The 14,728-nt window shown below is 36.4% G+C and overlaps 1 protein-coding gene across 13 annotated transcripts in view; it reads left to right on the top strand.

Moving 5' to 3' along the window:
* The window catches only part of MAP3K7 (mitogen-activated protein kinase kinase kinase 7), a 48,233-nt gene extending 35,214 nt beyond the window's left edge, over window positions 1-13,019 (top strand). For 6 of the 13 annotated variants that reach the window (XM_074896048.1, XM_074896051.1, XM_074896049.1 and 3 more), the window contains 5 exons: window positions 4,332-4,440; window positions 6,282-6,368; window positions 7,189-7,250; window positions 7,794-7,909; window positions 9,953-13,019. In XM_074896048.1, the coding sequence (XP_074752149.1) occupies window positions 4,332-4,440; window positions 6,282-6,368; window positions 7,189-7,250; window positions 7,794-7,909; window positions 9,953-10,133 (555 nt within the window). In that variant the 3' untranslated portion in view covers window positions 10,134-13,019. Of the gene's footprint in view, window positions 1-4,331; window positions 4,441-4,810; window positions 4,856-6,281; window positions 6,369-7,188; window positions 7,251-7,793; window positions 7,910-9,952 lie in introns of all 13 variants that reach the window. The other 7 variants (XM_074896055.1, XM_074896054.1, XM_074896053.1 and 4 more) reach the window with 4 other exon arrangements.
* The last annotated feature ends 1,709 nt before the right edge of the window (window positions 13,020-14,728 follow it).

Below are 14,728 nucleotides of genomic sequence, written 5' to 3'. Positions count from 1 at the left end.
AACTTTTGACATAGATATATTTGTATATTTTTTTAAAGAAGTCACAATACAATGAAGAAAGTGAGCACAATATAATATGACAGAAGACTTTTTATGGGTTTCTATAGCTCTGGACCTCACTGCCTTGAATTTTTGTTGAAAATCTTGAACCTGCTATCCATATAAGCTAGCCAAAGCAGAAAAACCATCTGTGATTAGCGTAGCTCTGGTCAGTTTACCATATCTCCCTATATGCACCATACCATATATAGCTTATCCTTTCTAATGTGAAGATCCCCTTCCCCCTCCCCTCCTTCTTTGCAAACACCCTTCTTCCCCACATTCCATTCTCCTTTACACCCACCCTGCAGCACAGCCTTCTTCACCAAACCACCATGGTACTGCGTGCCTCTGCTCCCACACCCAGCCCTTGTAAGCCCCTATTCCGCTCAAAATTGAATAATTGCCCTGGTGCCACTTTTCTTTTTTTAACTATTTGACTGACACACTAGACCTGATCAGAAATCTTTTTGTTAAAAATGTTTTTCCTGAAAATTGCTGCTGCATAAATAGGAAATTATTCTGTTATTTTTTTTAATCAGAAAGATATTTCCAGTTCAGAATGGAATTTTTGTGGAGGTGGAGGAAAACACTGGTATTGATAATAATAAATATATCAAAATTTGGGGTGCTTACCTGAAAGGGTAAACCAAGACTCTCATCTCCCTGTTTAACTGCTGGTCTGTTTTAATCTGACCTTCTTGTATGTTTTATGATTGTATGTATATTTTATTTGTGTATTGTTAGAAGAACTTTTTGTGCGGTTCTGTATGGCTGATGATTACTGGGTTTAGGTTGTTGAGACACACACGTATTTTTCAGTATTGATCTTGCTGATGTTATCAACAGCAGACAGCAACAGTACTTTGCAGATGATTTTACTACTCAACTGACCCTTTTACATCAACAGTTAAGGTGGGAAAATACTCTAAGCCAAAGGTTTTCTATCGTTGGATCAGCTGTTGGAGTAGTTCAGTGTTGAGAACATGTGTTTAAGTCTGATTTTTCACAGATTTCTCTAGTGCTTGGTGACCTTAGACTGGACCTTAACTCCAAGTGACGTGAGCAGCACTGATGCAACTCTCTCTGTACAGTCAAATGCTACATTTCCATTTGTTTCCATCTATATACTGTGAAGCTCTATTCATTTTTCCACTTAAAGTTTTTTTTGGCACTGAATTGTTTCTTCTGCCTTTCCATTTCTTTGTACATGCTTTTTAAAACATTGTATTGTGATGTCTGTCCAGCACTACTGCTCTTGCCTAGACACCTGTGTAATGTGTAGACTCTGAACTGCAGCCATAAAAACTTTGGGGGCTTGAAGAAACACAGCGAACCTGATGTTTACTCTGGATAGAGTCTTTACAGTATTATATAGATACTGAGAAACTTATTTGGCATAATCACCCAAGAACTGCAGGTTGTGATCAGATGCCTAGTAAGGTATCCATGTCCCTGCCTGTGCATCTTGATTGGGTTGAATGTTTTGGTACATAATCCTTCACAGTGTTATCATAACATCAAAACTACCTCTTTTAAACCTTTTTTGTTTGTTATTAACTGTTGCTGAGCCTTCATTAACTCTTACAGTTTACGTTGAAGTGGAAAGAAAAATTAATATATTAAAGAAAACCATTTACTGTACTGAACAGTTGAGAAACAAGGTCAGAATGTACATGCCCACATGCATACAAGCTAAGTGTGATAATTTGGAGTATCTGATATTAGACAGATGAATCATTCTGTCCGTGAGATTGTGAAATTGGTCACAGATACACTCTTTTTTTCTCCTCTTTCACAGCAAGATAAAATCCACAGATGAGGAGACAGGGCTAGTAATAATGATTTCTTTAAATTGGGTTGCCTATTTAAATTAAACTTGAGGAGGCGATTATTCCTCAGCATGCCAGCTTTTCAAGACTGCAAATCTTTGAGAAATAGAAGTCAAGAAGCCAACAGTGCTGTTGGCATTGGTCACCTGGCAAAGATGATTTGAGAGTAACCTGATAACAAGTCTGTTGAGTGATACCTGGAAGAAGCAAGGATGAAAGGATAACCTTGAAAGGGTGACAGAAACTGATTGCTAAAGAACAGCCTTTAAAGAGCAGCTGAGAACTCTGTGAATGAGCATGGGTTAGTCTTAAACCTGGGGTAAGACAGCCAAACAATAAAGGAGCCAGGGAGGGGGGGACGGGACACGCACGACACACATGTTGTTCCCATTATCTGCCAGTGGTTGCACATCTGCACTAAAAGTCAACAAAAGGGCTTTTTTTGTGCAGTTGTACATTACGTAATAAGATGAGAATAAAACTAATTCACATTTATCTAGAATTTCTCAGAATGGTGGTAGTCCCTGTAGACATAGCTGACTATAAAATGTGAAAGTCTGAGTCACACCAGCAGATTGTACATGGCAGGGAAATTAATCTGATGTAATAGAAATGTTTACAAACCCAGTAACCCTTCTCCCTCCACCCTCCTCCGCTTTAAAAAGCCACGTAAGGCCATGGATGAAAGTGATGCAGTGGCAGCATGCTGAACACTGAAACAATAACAGCCCTGACTTCCTCAGGCATCAGTAGTACAAGTTTGACTTGCCTGTCGGAGAGGCTGGTGTCCAGGAGGCCTAAAGCATCTCACACAACACACGTTCAAATGCTGTAATCTAACAGGTGTTCAGTTCTGGGAACTTCCTTGGACTTTGCAATGCTTTTTAGATATGCTTCAGATACAAATCCTTCATTTCTATCACTAATAATTTTGTCTAAACAGTGTTATCAAGGAAATGGTGTTTTTCTGTTGATGGATCAAAACAATCTGGTACAGCAAGCAATCTAGTACAACACTGTAAAGTTACTGTAGCTAGAGTACTTCAGTGCCCTTTGCTGTCAACTGTTGACACTCGGTAAATCTTTTTTTGCTTAAAGGACTTACATGCTGTTAAAAGTGCTTGCTCCAGAGTGTGTTTATCGTTCATATCTGAGGACACTGACAGTAAGCAGTAAGCTCAGTAACTTAAACCTTGGTAAAGTCAACGATGACTCCAACACAAAAGCTTTTTTCAAAGTGTTTGATGCCATCATCTGGATAATAACATCCATTGGATTATTTCTACAGTGATTGTTGCCCCGTTCCTGACTACTAACATAAAACACTAAGTGGTTAATAAAAATTAAAGGAGAAACATAATTCAGTTGAAATAATGTTTTGATGTGCAGAATCTTATTGCTCTTCAGATTGTTACTTGACTGAAATCTTATCTTTAAAAATTCAAATTAAGTTAGGATATTTGGAAATTAGAGTCATAAAGGAATACAGTTGCCAGGTAATGTATATTTGAGTGCCTTTTTTCAAAAATAGGGACATTTAAGTAACCATTTCATGATAAATGCAACTATTTTTAATATGGTGTGTTTTAATAGCATTGTTTCTTTTTACTTCATTTTTTTCTTGCAAAACTCACTGGGGTTTTATAGTCTTATGTCCTTTACTGTGTTAATTTTATGTCAGTGTGGGGGTATATGAAATACAGGAATATATACTGTAAATTTTAGAAAGAAGCTCAGTAGAATAATGAAGTCTATTATGGTTTTGTGCTCTGGTAAACAAAAGGATTTGAGGCGTCAAGCTATATATAAAGGAACTTTCTACAGAATTTTGGTTTAGTTCTTAATTTTCTTTATGAGAGAGACTGTACTCATTTCTTAATGGCTTTGCTTTACTTGATCCTTTTTGATTAAACACTTTTTTTCATGTTTTCTGAAGATGAATTACGTAATCTCTGAGTTGACATAGGAATCATAAGAAAACTGATAATACACCACAGTCTAGTGCAGTTCCTAAACTGCATTCCTTTCGTTGAATGTAGTTCTATTCATTGATTAAACATTGGAAACAATTTTTTTTTTCCTTATGTTATGGAGCTGCTAGATTTCTGCTGAATGGTGGTGTGAAAATTACTAGACATAGTGTCATGCTTTTATATAAATCTTGAAGATATTGTTCACCACTGCTTTTTATTATGCTGAATAGCCAAATTATATCCATTTATTTTTATACAGTAAAGATGGAGTAGAAATGGAGATGAAATTACCCCTGCAATGCATGTAAAGTTTATCAAACTGTCTGGAGAACTTTCAGGGTAAAAAACTTGGGGAGGAGAGTATTTGGGAGGATTATAGGTTCAGGTTTCTTCACATTTATTTTTTTAATCTTTTTTTTTAATTAATCCTTTAAAAAAAATCTTCTCTTAATTTTTCTTGTTGTTTTATTTTGTTTTATCATTTCAGGAGAGTAGAAACAGCAGTAGATCATCTAGTCCTAGTGTGAGAATGATCACTACCTCGGGACCAACCTCTGAAAAACCAACTCGTAATCCATGGACACCTGATGATGCAGGTAATCCTTAGTTAACTTTTTGCCTGTAAAAAAATATAAAGTATTTGATTATGGTGTGGGGTGTGTGCCTAGACATTAATAAAATTAAGTGGTGAAAGCCACAGTCCATTTTAGTTCTGCTTAACTTAAATCATTACATTACTGCTTTGTTTTGCACACTGGCTTTAAGAACTTTTTTTATTTAGATTACATTAAGTTACATAAACTAGTAATAAGCATTTTGCTTGTAAGAAAGTACATACACAGTGACAGTAGTATTTAATGCAGACCTTTTGGCACCAGTTTTTGATTGTAGTGTGGTTTGGGGGAATTAGAGAAATAGACATCCTAGAGCATTTTAGTCTTGTGCATTTGTATTATGAATGCACAGTTAAAGCTTTCATTGCTCTGACTTCTGGAATAAAATGCTATATAGGTGAGTATCAGGTGGAATACATTAATTCTGGTTTTTACCTGTGTTGTAATTTTGCTTATGCAGAATGTACGTGTGCGCATAGTCTTACTCTTTTTAAATGAACTAACATAAGTGTGTCTGCAGAAGTGTTGTAAATACTTCTACTGTAGCATCAGTGTTCTTTTGTTATGAAATAGGGTTAAGAATAAACATAATTTAATAGCTGAATTCAATTTTAAATGTCATAATGCACTCCATTTATGAAAAGAACCAGTACTGGACTGCATGAAAACAATGGATCCCCACAAATTCCTTTTTAGAATATAAAAAAATGCCTTAAATTCTGAAATCTTTTTCCTGTTATCTGTTTCATCTTTGGCTGATCAGACTTTCATGCTTTTCCTGTAACCAACTGCAAAGTGGAAACTCACATGTGGACTGACTCTTGCACAAGCATATATATATATATATATATATATGTATGTATGTATATATATGCACTCTTGTATTTTACCAAATATAAGGTGATTCTGTATGTAAGATGTGTACTTTTCTTTCTTTTTTTTTTTTTTAAACCCCTGTTTTAGTGGGAGGAAGGCAGCATACTCCTGTATTGCTTCTGTGCATTCTTCTTTCTGTCCATTGTCACTTTGCCTGATCACACTCTATGCCCTGTCACTGATAATTTCCCAAAGCCCTAGCCCACTGTCACAGCCCACCCTGTGCCCTCTTTTGTGTAGTGTGGGACCTGAGTTGCTTTAAGCAGTGAGCGCTTATGGGAATTGCTGCCTCACATGGAAGCAAGCTCTTACCCAGTCAATAGTTCATCGGGGAAAGTTGCTGATCATATGCGAGTGCAAAGGCAGTTTGTCCCAAGTCTTTGGCCTTAAAGCAGCACAGCACTAGAGCTAAAAGTCAGGTCTGTTTTCTGGCCCACAGAAATCCCTCACCTTATACTCAGGTAAATACAGAATGTACCACATGTATATTTTTTCCTGTTAGGTTTATGCAGTCCATGAACAAATAATTGTCTGAATTTCGAAAAAGAGAAATAATTTTATAGTTTTCTGTAAAAGAGGGTACTTTTTTAAGTTAATGAGGCAAAATGATAAAATGAGGATGCAGCCAAATCTGGTCAATCACAGGAAAAGCTACAGTTCTGTGACAGTGCACAAATGCTCAGGAATGTAATCTGAAGTGTTTTGCATGTACTGATGTATTTGAAACATTGCAATAATTCCTTTGCTGTAACAGTATTCCATATATGGCAATAGTCTAATGTAGGGAAGGACTTTTTATATTGTTCTCATTTAAGATACTGTGGTGATTAAGTCTCTGGTTTTAGGGTTGTTTTCTTTTTTTTTTACCACCTTCCAGTTTCCTTACAAGCATACACTTAACCACTTTTTCTCCATTCCCACCCTCTTATTTCTGTTTCTTTTTGAAGCTGCTCTTGGAGATAGCATAGTCTTTGAGGGCAACACCTTAGTTTCTCTACCACGACTACTCTGTGGCAGGTGCTTTTGGGGTATGGGTAAGCAGCCCCTTTTTTTTCCAACCTACCCTCCTCCATATAATCCTCTAGTAGCAATAATGCAGCTATAAAATTAGTAGTTTCTCCATGTGTCTTTACTCCTATGTCTCTTAAAGCTTAAGTAACCTTGTGATCCCCAGATTGTGGGCTACCAAAAGATAGGATCTATAAGAATTCATAAATGTTAAATCTGGAATGAAAGCACTAGAGAAATCCAGAGTAACTGCACTATAAGAAGAGAGCAGCCGGGCCCAGGAGATAGATTGTTTATTGGGTTCCTTGCTACCCACAAAGTATCTCTACAGTACAAAGAAGATGGCCTAGAGCATGTTGTGAGGAAGATACTTACAGACCTCACTGGGAGCAGGTTTCAAAACTGAGCAGGAGGTTGTGCTTATTTTATTTTGGCAGAGCTGGTTTGCACAGCTTCTAATTTTAAAATCATTAGATGCATGGGCTGGCTGGCTGATCCTTCATAAACAAGAATGAAATGGCAATTTTTTTATAAATAGAGAACGTGATTGCAAACTGTACCAAAATAGTCTTTTTAAAATGTATGCTGTTACATGGCTTCTAGAAGTGTAGGATGATAACCTTAATCTTTATTTCTTCTTGGTGTGATAGACCATGCTTTTGAAGTTCTTAACTTTATCAGAAATACAAAATGATTCATCTGCCTTGGGATTGGAACGCTGCTATTTCCATTTGCCTTTCCACATTCAGATTGTGTATTGTGAAATGATTTAGAATTCTTGTTTTTGTCCTATAAGAATAGAATTAACTCTGAAAATACATTAAAATTTCCTTGGTATTGTTACAGAGACCAATGGGTCAGATAACTCCATCCCAATGGCATATCTTACATTAGATCACCAGTTACAGGTAATAAATAAATGCTTTGTTAGATTCTTTATTTTGCATTTCATTCTAATGTGTGAATTTGGACCTGCAAAATACAGTGTTGCATATTTACCTGTGTTTATATTCTGTCTAACTTTTGACCAAGGCTAAAAAAATATATTATGTAATCTGAGATTGGTTGTCTCAGATTTGATCAAGCTATTAAAAACAAGCCCTGGGAAACATGATCCCTAAAACCAAGTGTAAGCTGAGTTTGACTGTCAAAATAAGACATTATTTGCTTGAGTGTTACTGAATTAAATTGTTGTGCACACTTTATTTGTTGTGTGGGGGATTAAACGCTGCTTGGATTTTAGTGACATATTAGATTAATAAATGCAGATTTGAGGTTTGAGTCAGCTTTGACATCAGTGCAGTAACATTTTCCAGGGCATGGTTTAACGCTTATTTTTAAAAGGTTACTGGTTTTTAAAAGACGTTATAAATACACTGCAGGGACATTCTAACACACTATATACTAAGATATCAGTTCATTACTTTTTAACATGTCTGATTTATTTTCAGCCTCTAGCACCGTGCCCAAACTCCAAAGAATCTATGGCTGTGTTTGAACAGCACTGCAAAATGGCACAAGAATATATGAAAGTTCAGACAGAAATTGCATTGCTGTTGCAGAGGAAGTAAGTGAAATGTGTTTAACCTTTTCTGTTCTGTATGTTTCTTTTACACAAAGCCTGTTATCTGTGACTATTATTTCTGGCTTTATTAAGTAATGTTTTATAGGGCATAGTTATTTTCCAACCTTAATCCCAGAAATACTGAGCTGCTCAGTACAGATAAGATATTTAGAGCAGGTAATTGAAAGTTTTAATCAAAATCAAAACTCTTCTTTGGGATAAGTCCTACTTTAAAGTGTGTGGCACATCTGTATATGTAACATACAAGTAATGTTTTTTGTATCATCTCAAGTGAAAGACCTGGACTCTTGAAGAACTTTGGCATTTTCTTTCCAACACTGTCCAGTAAAAGATTTTCGGTTGTATTTTGCAGATAATCACTTGGATAATGGATTATAGAATCTTGAGTAATACGTCAATGTTACTCTTTTTGCGGTTAGCTTTTATCTATTGTAAATCATCACATTTACAACAGTATTATCAACACACACCTTACATTTTTCTACCAGGTGTTTAGGACCTAAAAGCCGTTATGTATCTTTTGTGCCCTAGAAATAAACTCTTTCCTCTTACATTGTATGCATATAAGTGAAGCAACGGCATGTATTGTTAGATTAAGGCCAGAGTTACTGGTGATTCAGAACTTCAGTTTGCAGTACGGTCTGTTGTGTTCTGCTTTTCATAGCTTCTGTTTCCTGATGCTGGGGAGCAGTTCTGAGAGGTCATATATACTCCCATGCTAGACCAAGTAACCAGTTTGTTGCTCACCAGTGTCTGAGCCACTACAGGCCAGCGGTTGTTAATGAGAAGCTTGCCTTGTTGTTTATGGAATAGCTAATGAGAAAAATGTGTGTATAAACCTCTTTTACATTAGAAGTAGCATACAGAACAGGGAAGAAAGCTAACTGTAAGGTTGACCTCCTCTATACGTTTTTGGTCTAGCATCCTGAGAATAAATATTTTTCAAGTGCAACTAGAATTTTAGACTTCATGAGGAGATACTGAAACTAGGGTAAATATATTCATTTTGCATTTATTTCTGTTGTTCTTAAGATCAATAACTTAGATAAAAGTGTGTTTCTGTCTCAAAACTTGTTAATTCTGTGGCTTTAGATTCCTCCTTTAACTTTTTTTTTCTAGAAAGTCTGCATACAAATTTCTCCTAAACTGTTTTTCTTAGTCAGAACATAATTGCCCATAGGTCTGAAAACAAAAAACAGTACCAATTGTGATTGGTGAATTTAATGCTGCTTAAGGTAGCTATTAGTTCAACCTTTATAGAAAGATTAAGTTTTCTTTAACTGTAATTGCAAACCATATGGCAACAATTAATTAACATGAACTTTCTCCTCTACTATTTGTTATTAAAATATTGCTGACAGCTTGCCTTCTTGTCACCTCATAAACAAACAGTAAAACAAACTGCTATATCAGTTTTGCAGGATAATTTATAGCAAGTTTATCTGTGTGTTTGTTCCTCTAACATTGTTACTAAAAACATATTAAAACACTTATAAATTAAGTGAAACAACAGTTACAGATATAATCTGCTTGGTTCTGCTTTTCCACTGCTTTAAGAAGTTCAAGTCCACTTGGAAGACAGCACTTCACTAAGAAGTTAACAAAATTATTGCAATTTTGTCTTTCAAGTTGCCTTTTGAGTTTTTAAATGTATATATAGTTAAGCAAAATTAGAGTTTAATATATTTATGAAATTCTGTGTGGATCCTTTAGATGTTTCACTGTGACCTGTAGAACAAAATCTGAAGGACATTATATAAAGGACAATTTTAGAGGCTGTGGCTTGCAGCTTTTTCAATTTTTAAACATGGTTTTGATTTGGAAGAGAATTTTTCCACAGTTAACAATGAAGAGTAATTTTTTTTTGTCAATTTACTTATTTTTTTGTACAAAATATCAGCAGCCATGAGTTCAGACTGATAATCAAATACTGATTTGAAACATGTGAAGTCATTTACACACAAATAGAAATAGATTATAAATTACAGTTACGGTTTTGTTGTTTTGTGGTTGTTTTTTTTTTAGACAAGAACTAATAGCAGAACTGGACCAGGATGAAAAAGACCAGCAGAACACATCCCGCCTGGTACAAGAACATAAAAAGCTGTTAGATGAAAACAAAAGTCTCTCAACTTACTACCAGCAATGCAAAAAACAATTGGAGGTCATCAGAAATCAGCAACAGAAACGGCCAGGCACATCGTGATTTCCTGGGACCTTTCAAATGAAAAATATGCACAGAAAAGACTGATATTTTTTTTATTGTTGTTATTATCCCTTATTATGACAACTCATGAGTGTTAGCTTCTTGGTGTGATCTGTATTTGTCTGCTACACTTAACATCATTTAATTTTCTTTTTCCTATGGTGGACATCCAGTTCAACAGTTTAATCAAATAAGGTGAGGAAACAGTGACTTGAATTAACCAACAGCCCTCAATTTAAAGCAAGAACAGTGGCTGTATGCATGCTCCTTGTGTGAAGGCTAGCCTAACAAGTGTTAAAGTGGCTGCTAAATTGTAAGATCTTGTTTTTAGTTTTTGGTGTTACCTCGATAAGAGCAAAACAGAAACTTTCCTGTTTAAAAATGGTTTTGTTCCAGTGTTTCATCTCAAACTATTAATATGACAATTATTTTCAGGACTTAAACATGCACCAAGCTGCAGAGGTGGTGTTGGCAGACCAGAGTAATTCATGATGCATTAGTGATGCCTTTTACCTGTAGACGTAGTGTATTTTTTCCACATGCAAAATGGTAGGCAAACTGATGCCAGCATCCTTGGTTCAGTGCTTGATAGCCCTGCATTTTGACTAATATATTTCTTGTAATCTTGCATTCATAAAATATTTGAAGTAAAAGGCTGTATTTTCTTTACTTTCTCGGGGGGAATGACATGCAGTTTCATTTAGTTCCTGGGCAAAAGTTCTGAAGGTGGTTCACTGGGCAAAGTTGGTCCCTTGTATAAAAGAGGGAAAGAATCAAAAATGTGTAAAAGTGTGTTTTAAACCTTTAAGGCTTTTTTCACTGTAGCATCTTTGGAAGGAAATTCAGAAAGCAAATTAATACAGAACTTTAAATACTTGCTCCCTTTTATACCACTTGTTTGGTTGATATTTTTTTCTTACAACTTATTTGCTGAAAAGCATTTACCATAAATGTAAATAAGTTTGTTTTAGATAAGGAGAGGAGGGTTTGGGGAAATGAATTTATTTTAAATAGCAAATTATGAAATGGCGTTGAGTATGCAAATAGCGGAAGCTATTAAGAAAATGAGGGAAATGGCTTAGATCTCCATCAGGAATCTCGGTTATTCCACTCATTTGAACGCAGTTCAAAGGAAGTCCATCACAGAATGCCTGCTGCCTTTGTGAGTGAAGAATTGCATTTAATGAACTCGAGCAGAATATGTAATGATCAGTGTCATTATTTACCATTATTACATGGGAGAAAATGACTACTTGTTTACATTGCAGATTGATTATTTGGATTATGAATTAACGTTTAGCTGGTACAAAAATAAGGCACTTCTAAATATAATGAGAAATTACTCCTTATATAAGATCTTGGTGTGCTCAGTTGTGGGCAGGGTTTTAATAACACTCTTTTGCAAAAGGAAAACAGAAAATTGAAGTTCAGCTGCTGAACCCTCAAAATATAAGAGAAATATTTCAAAATATAATCTGAAATTTGACACGCTTATTTCAAATGAATAATTAGTCATAAGAGCCCATGAGCAGAACTTGGAAAAACATGGGCAAAAACCTCGCAGTTTTCTTTTCACCTTCCTGCCTGGGTGATAAAAAACGATACTACTGTACTTATCTGGGAACAACAGAGATGACAAACAGTTTGCTGAACAGTGTCATCCTGTCTTGAAAATAAATCTATTGTTGGCAAACCTTTGGGAGTTAGAAACCTTTCCCTCATTTTACTTAAATAAAGGAAGGGTTTTCATTCCCAAAACCTTAGCAGATAATTTGATTAGTTAGCTGAAACTGATATTGGGATCAACTTAAGGGCACACATATTTATAGCAAAATGTAATTGGCAGAGAAAATAGCTGTAGTATTAGGAATAGCACAAGTTATCCAAAGTATTGCTGTTCACATACATCTGTCCATCTACCAAAATGGACACACTCGGTGATCAGCAGCTTACTTAACATGTGCCGAAGCCTGAAGCAGAGCAGCATTAATACTGATGCTCAGCTTCAGATGCATGGTTGATAACAAACACAAAATAATTTCCCAGGGCAGTTTTTACAGTTTGCCTTGTCATAATCCAGATACGCTTACAGTAAATCAGTACTGTATATGAAAACTCATCTTATGGCAGTTTGAATAATGAAAGTGAATGCAATGCTGACTTAATGGTACATAATACAAAAGTCTGTTCTAACCGTTGCTTATGACTCTTCAGGGTTTACATTAAAAAGGGTCTCAGATTGTGAAATAAGTACTGTGCTATCATGCACTGTTGAACTTGGCTCTATTCAATAGTTAGGTGATGTTGCTCTTGTAATTTTCAAAGGGAATTTGGAGTTTGACCTTTTGCCTTCAAACTGTCCCTTTCTTAATTCCACCAAAAATTTAAAAAGTATTTGCCCAGTTTTCTCGATGATCTGTGTGGCAAAATCTGTGTATACTTTTTTTTTTAAAAAAAAAAAAAAAGGTAGAATATAGCAGTTTGGGCTAAGAAGAGTTTTAACAGCTTAACTTTGAGTGACCTTTATTATTTTCATAAGGCTCTTGTTTTAGAGTTGTTTACAAATGTTCTTTAAATTTTCAGTTAAACCATCTGGAGTGTTCAGGAATTTTTTCATGTACTCTTTTGTCCAGTTAAAGCTGTTCCTCTAATAATGGAGGTGAAATACTTAGTTTTGTCTGGGCACTGCCTTCTCAGAAAAGGTAACAGGCTCTGCTTTTTGTTACAAAATGTGTTCTGTAATATATTATGTAATTGAAACTGCTTCTGTACACTCTGCAGTTCTGCCAAAAATGCTTTTTTTAGGCTTTTGGGGTTTTTTTCTGATGAGAAGTTGAAGATTGTAATTCAAAACTTGTACATAAAATGGTGAATGATTTCATATGATTCAGGAATGAGCAGTGTGGCTTTCTGCTACAGGATTTTTATTGCGTTGTCAGGAATCTAATTAATAAAAGCTGAGAGACTTCCACAAACACGCAGTAATGCCCCAACGCTTGCCAGGGCATCCTTGAGCTCCCATGGAATCCCATAGAGGGTGGGGGATAATCATCATGCAGTTGTTCCCACCACCAAAAGAAATTCTGCTATTAGCTCTTCCCTTCCTGTGTGCAAAAGTGGGGTGTAGGGTGAACAGTCTTACTCATAACTGAGCATCAAGATATTTTAAGAATGCCACATCTTTCATACGGATGTTGTGCAAAAAGATAAGTGCTTGTCTTTCATTGTTCAGTTTGGACAAATTCCATTCCCCAGAACTTATCTGTTTTGTTCATAATGGATTTTACTGCTTTAGAGTTTCCATACCACAGACAAGAGGCAACCCCTTAACACTCTCCTTGCCTGTGAAGAACACCAAATCGTGCTTTGCATTTGCTCTGAGCTGCTTTGAACAACTCAGCTGTTTCAAGTGCCCTGTTAAAACCTGCAGGAAAGTTTGAAAGGATAAGAGCAGAAAAGGTGCAGCACAGGCAACCCCTCAAAATACAGATTTCCCCATGGTGAACTGGTTGAAGAGGAGGATCTTGTGAAAGTAAACCTGTGTACATGTATATGCACACATATACACACTGTTGTGAACTTAACAAGTATAGGTGTAGAGAGCTGTATATATCAAACCAGAATTGGTAGATGTCTTTCTATTTCCAAAATCTGAGCTTTCTGTAGTTAGATTTTATTTACTTTAGTAATGTCACTAGATGAGTGGTGCTCTGATCCTGTGAGGTTCAAGTTCTACAGAGACAGATAAATACAGGTGTGTGTGTATGTGAAGAGTGCATCGGTTACTTTCTGTGCCCATGTAACCCTTTTCTGCTTCTTGCAGGGACAATTCAGATCTCCCACTGCATTTGGACAGATTTGCTGCATATGTTTTGTCTTTGAACTGGCATCCTGACTCTGGTCATGGAGGGGTACATAATGAAAAAGGAAAACTGAATTTAGACCAAATACATTAAATTTTTAATTATTAATAAAATAATGTCTTAAAATGCTTAGAGCACTGCTAATCCTAGGGTTTCAACCCAAACAAGCATTAATGAAAAAATAGGGGGTTTATTCATAGCTATGTGCTTTACACGAAGTAGCTAAAAATTTGAGATACTCCAAAGGATAAAATAGGCTTGTTATATAATTACAAGTACTTTGTTGATACCCCCCTTCTAACTTGGATAAAGGCAGCCCAGCTACTCTTGCGCTTGAACTGTTGCTTTCTAGAGACGGAAAGCGAGGAGCAGATTGTTGCCTTGTAAGAAGTTAAAAGCATATCCAGCCTTGGGAAGCAAAAGGCACTGGGAGAGGCAGACGTGGAAGCGGGAGGAGTGGAGGCCCTGGTCCTTGCTGCGAGAGCACAGCTCTTTGCCAGTGCTGGGGGAGATGGGGGTGCCACAGAGCACCCTGGCTCTAGCTCCCTAGCAGTGCGCAGTCTGCGGCCGCGAGTTTTGGCTTCCCTCAGACCTCTTCCTGTCCTTAAGCGGTGGGTGCTCCCTGTGTAAATATGGATCTGCTGACATGCAGACTGGTGAAATGCAGTGGTATTCCCTTTTCCCGGCCATGCTTTTCCTTCCCACTGGTGTTGAACGGGAGAGGCTGTGGAG

This window comes from Athene noctua, chromosome 1 (assembly GCF_965140245.1).
Source record: "Athene noctua chromosome 1, bAthNoc1.hap1.1, whole genome shotgun sequence".
Lineage (NCBI taxonomy): Eukaryota > Metazoa > Chordata > Aves > Strigiformes > Strigidae > Athene > Athene noctua.
Note: the sequence above shows the minus strand (reverse complement) of the source record. Positions and strands in the feature narration are given on the sequence as shown.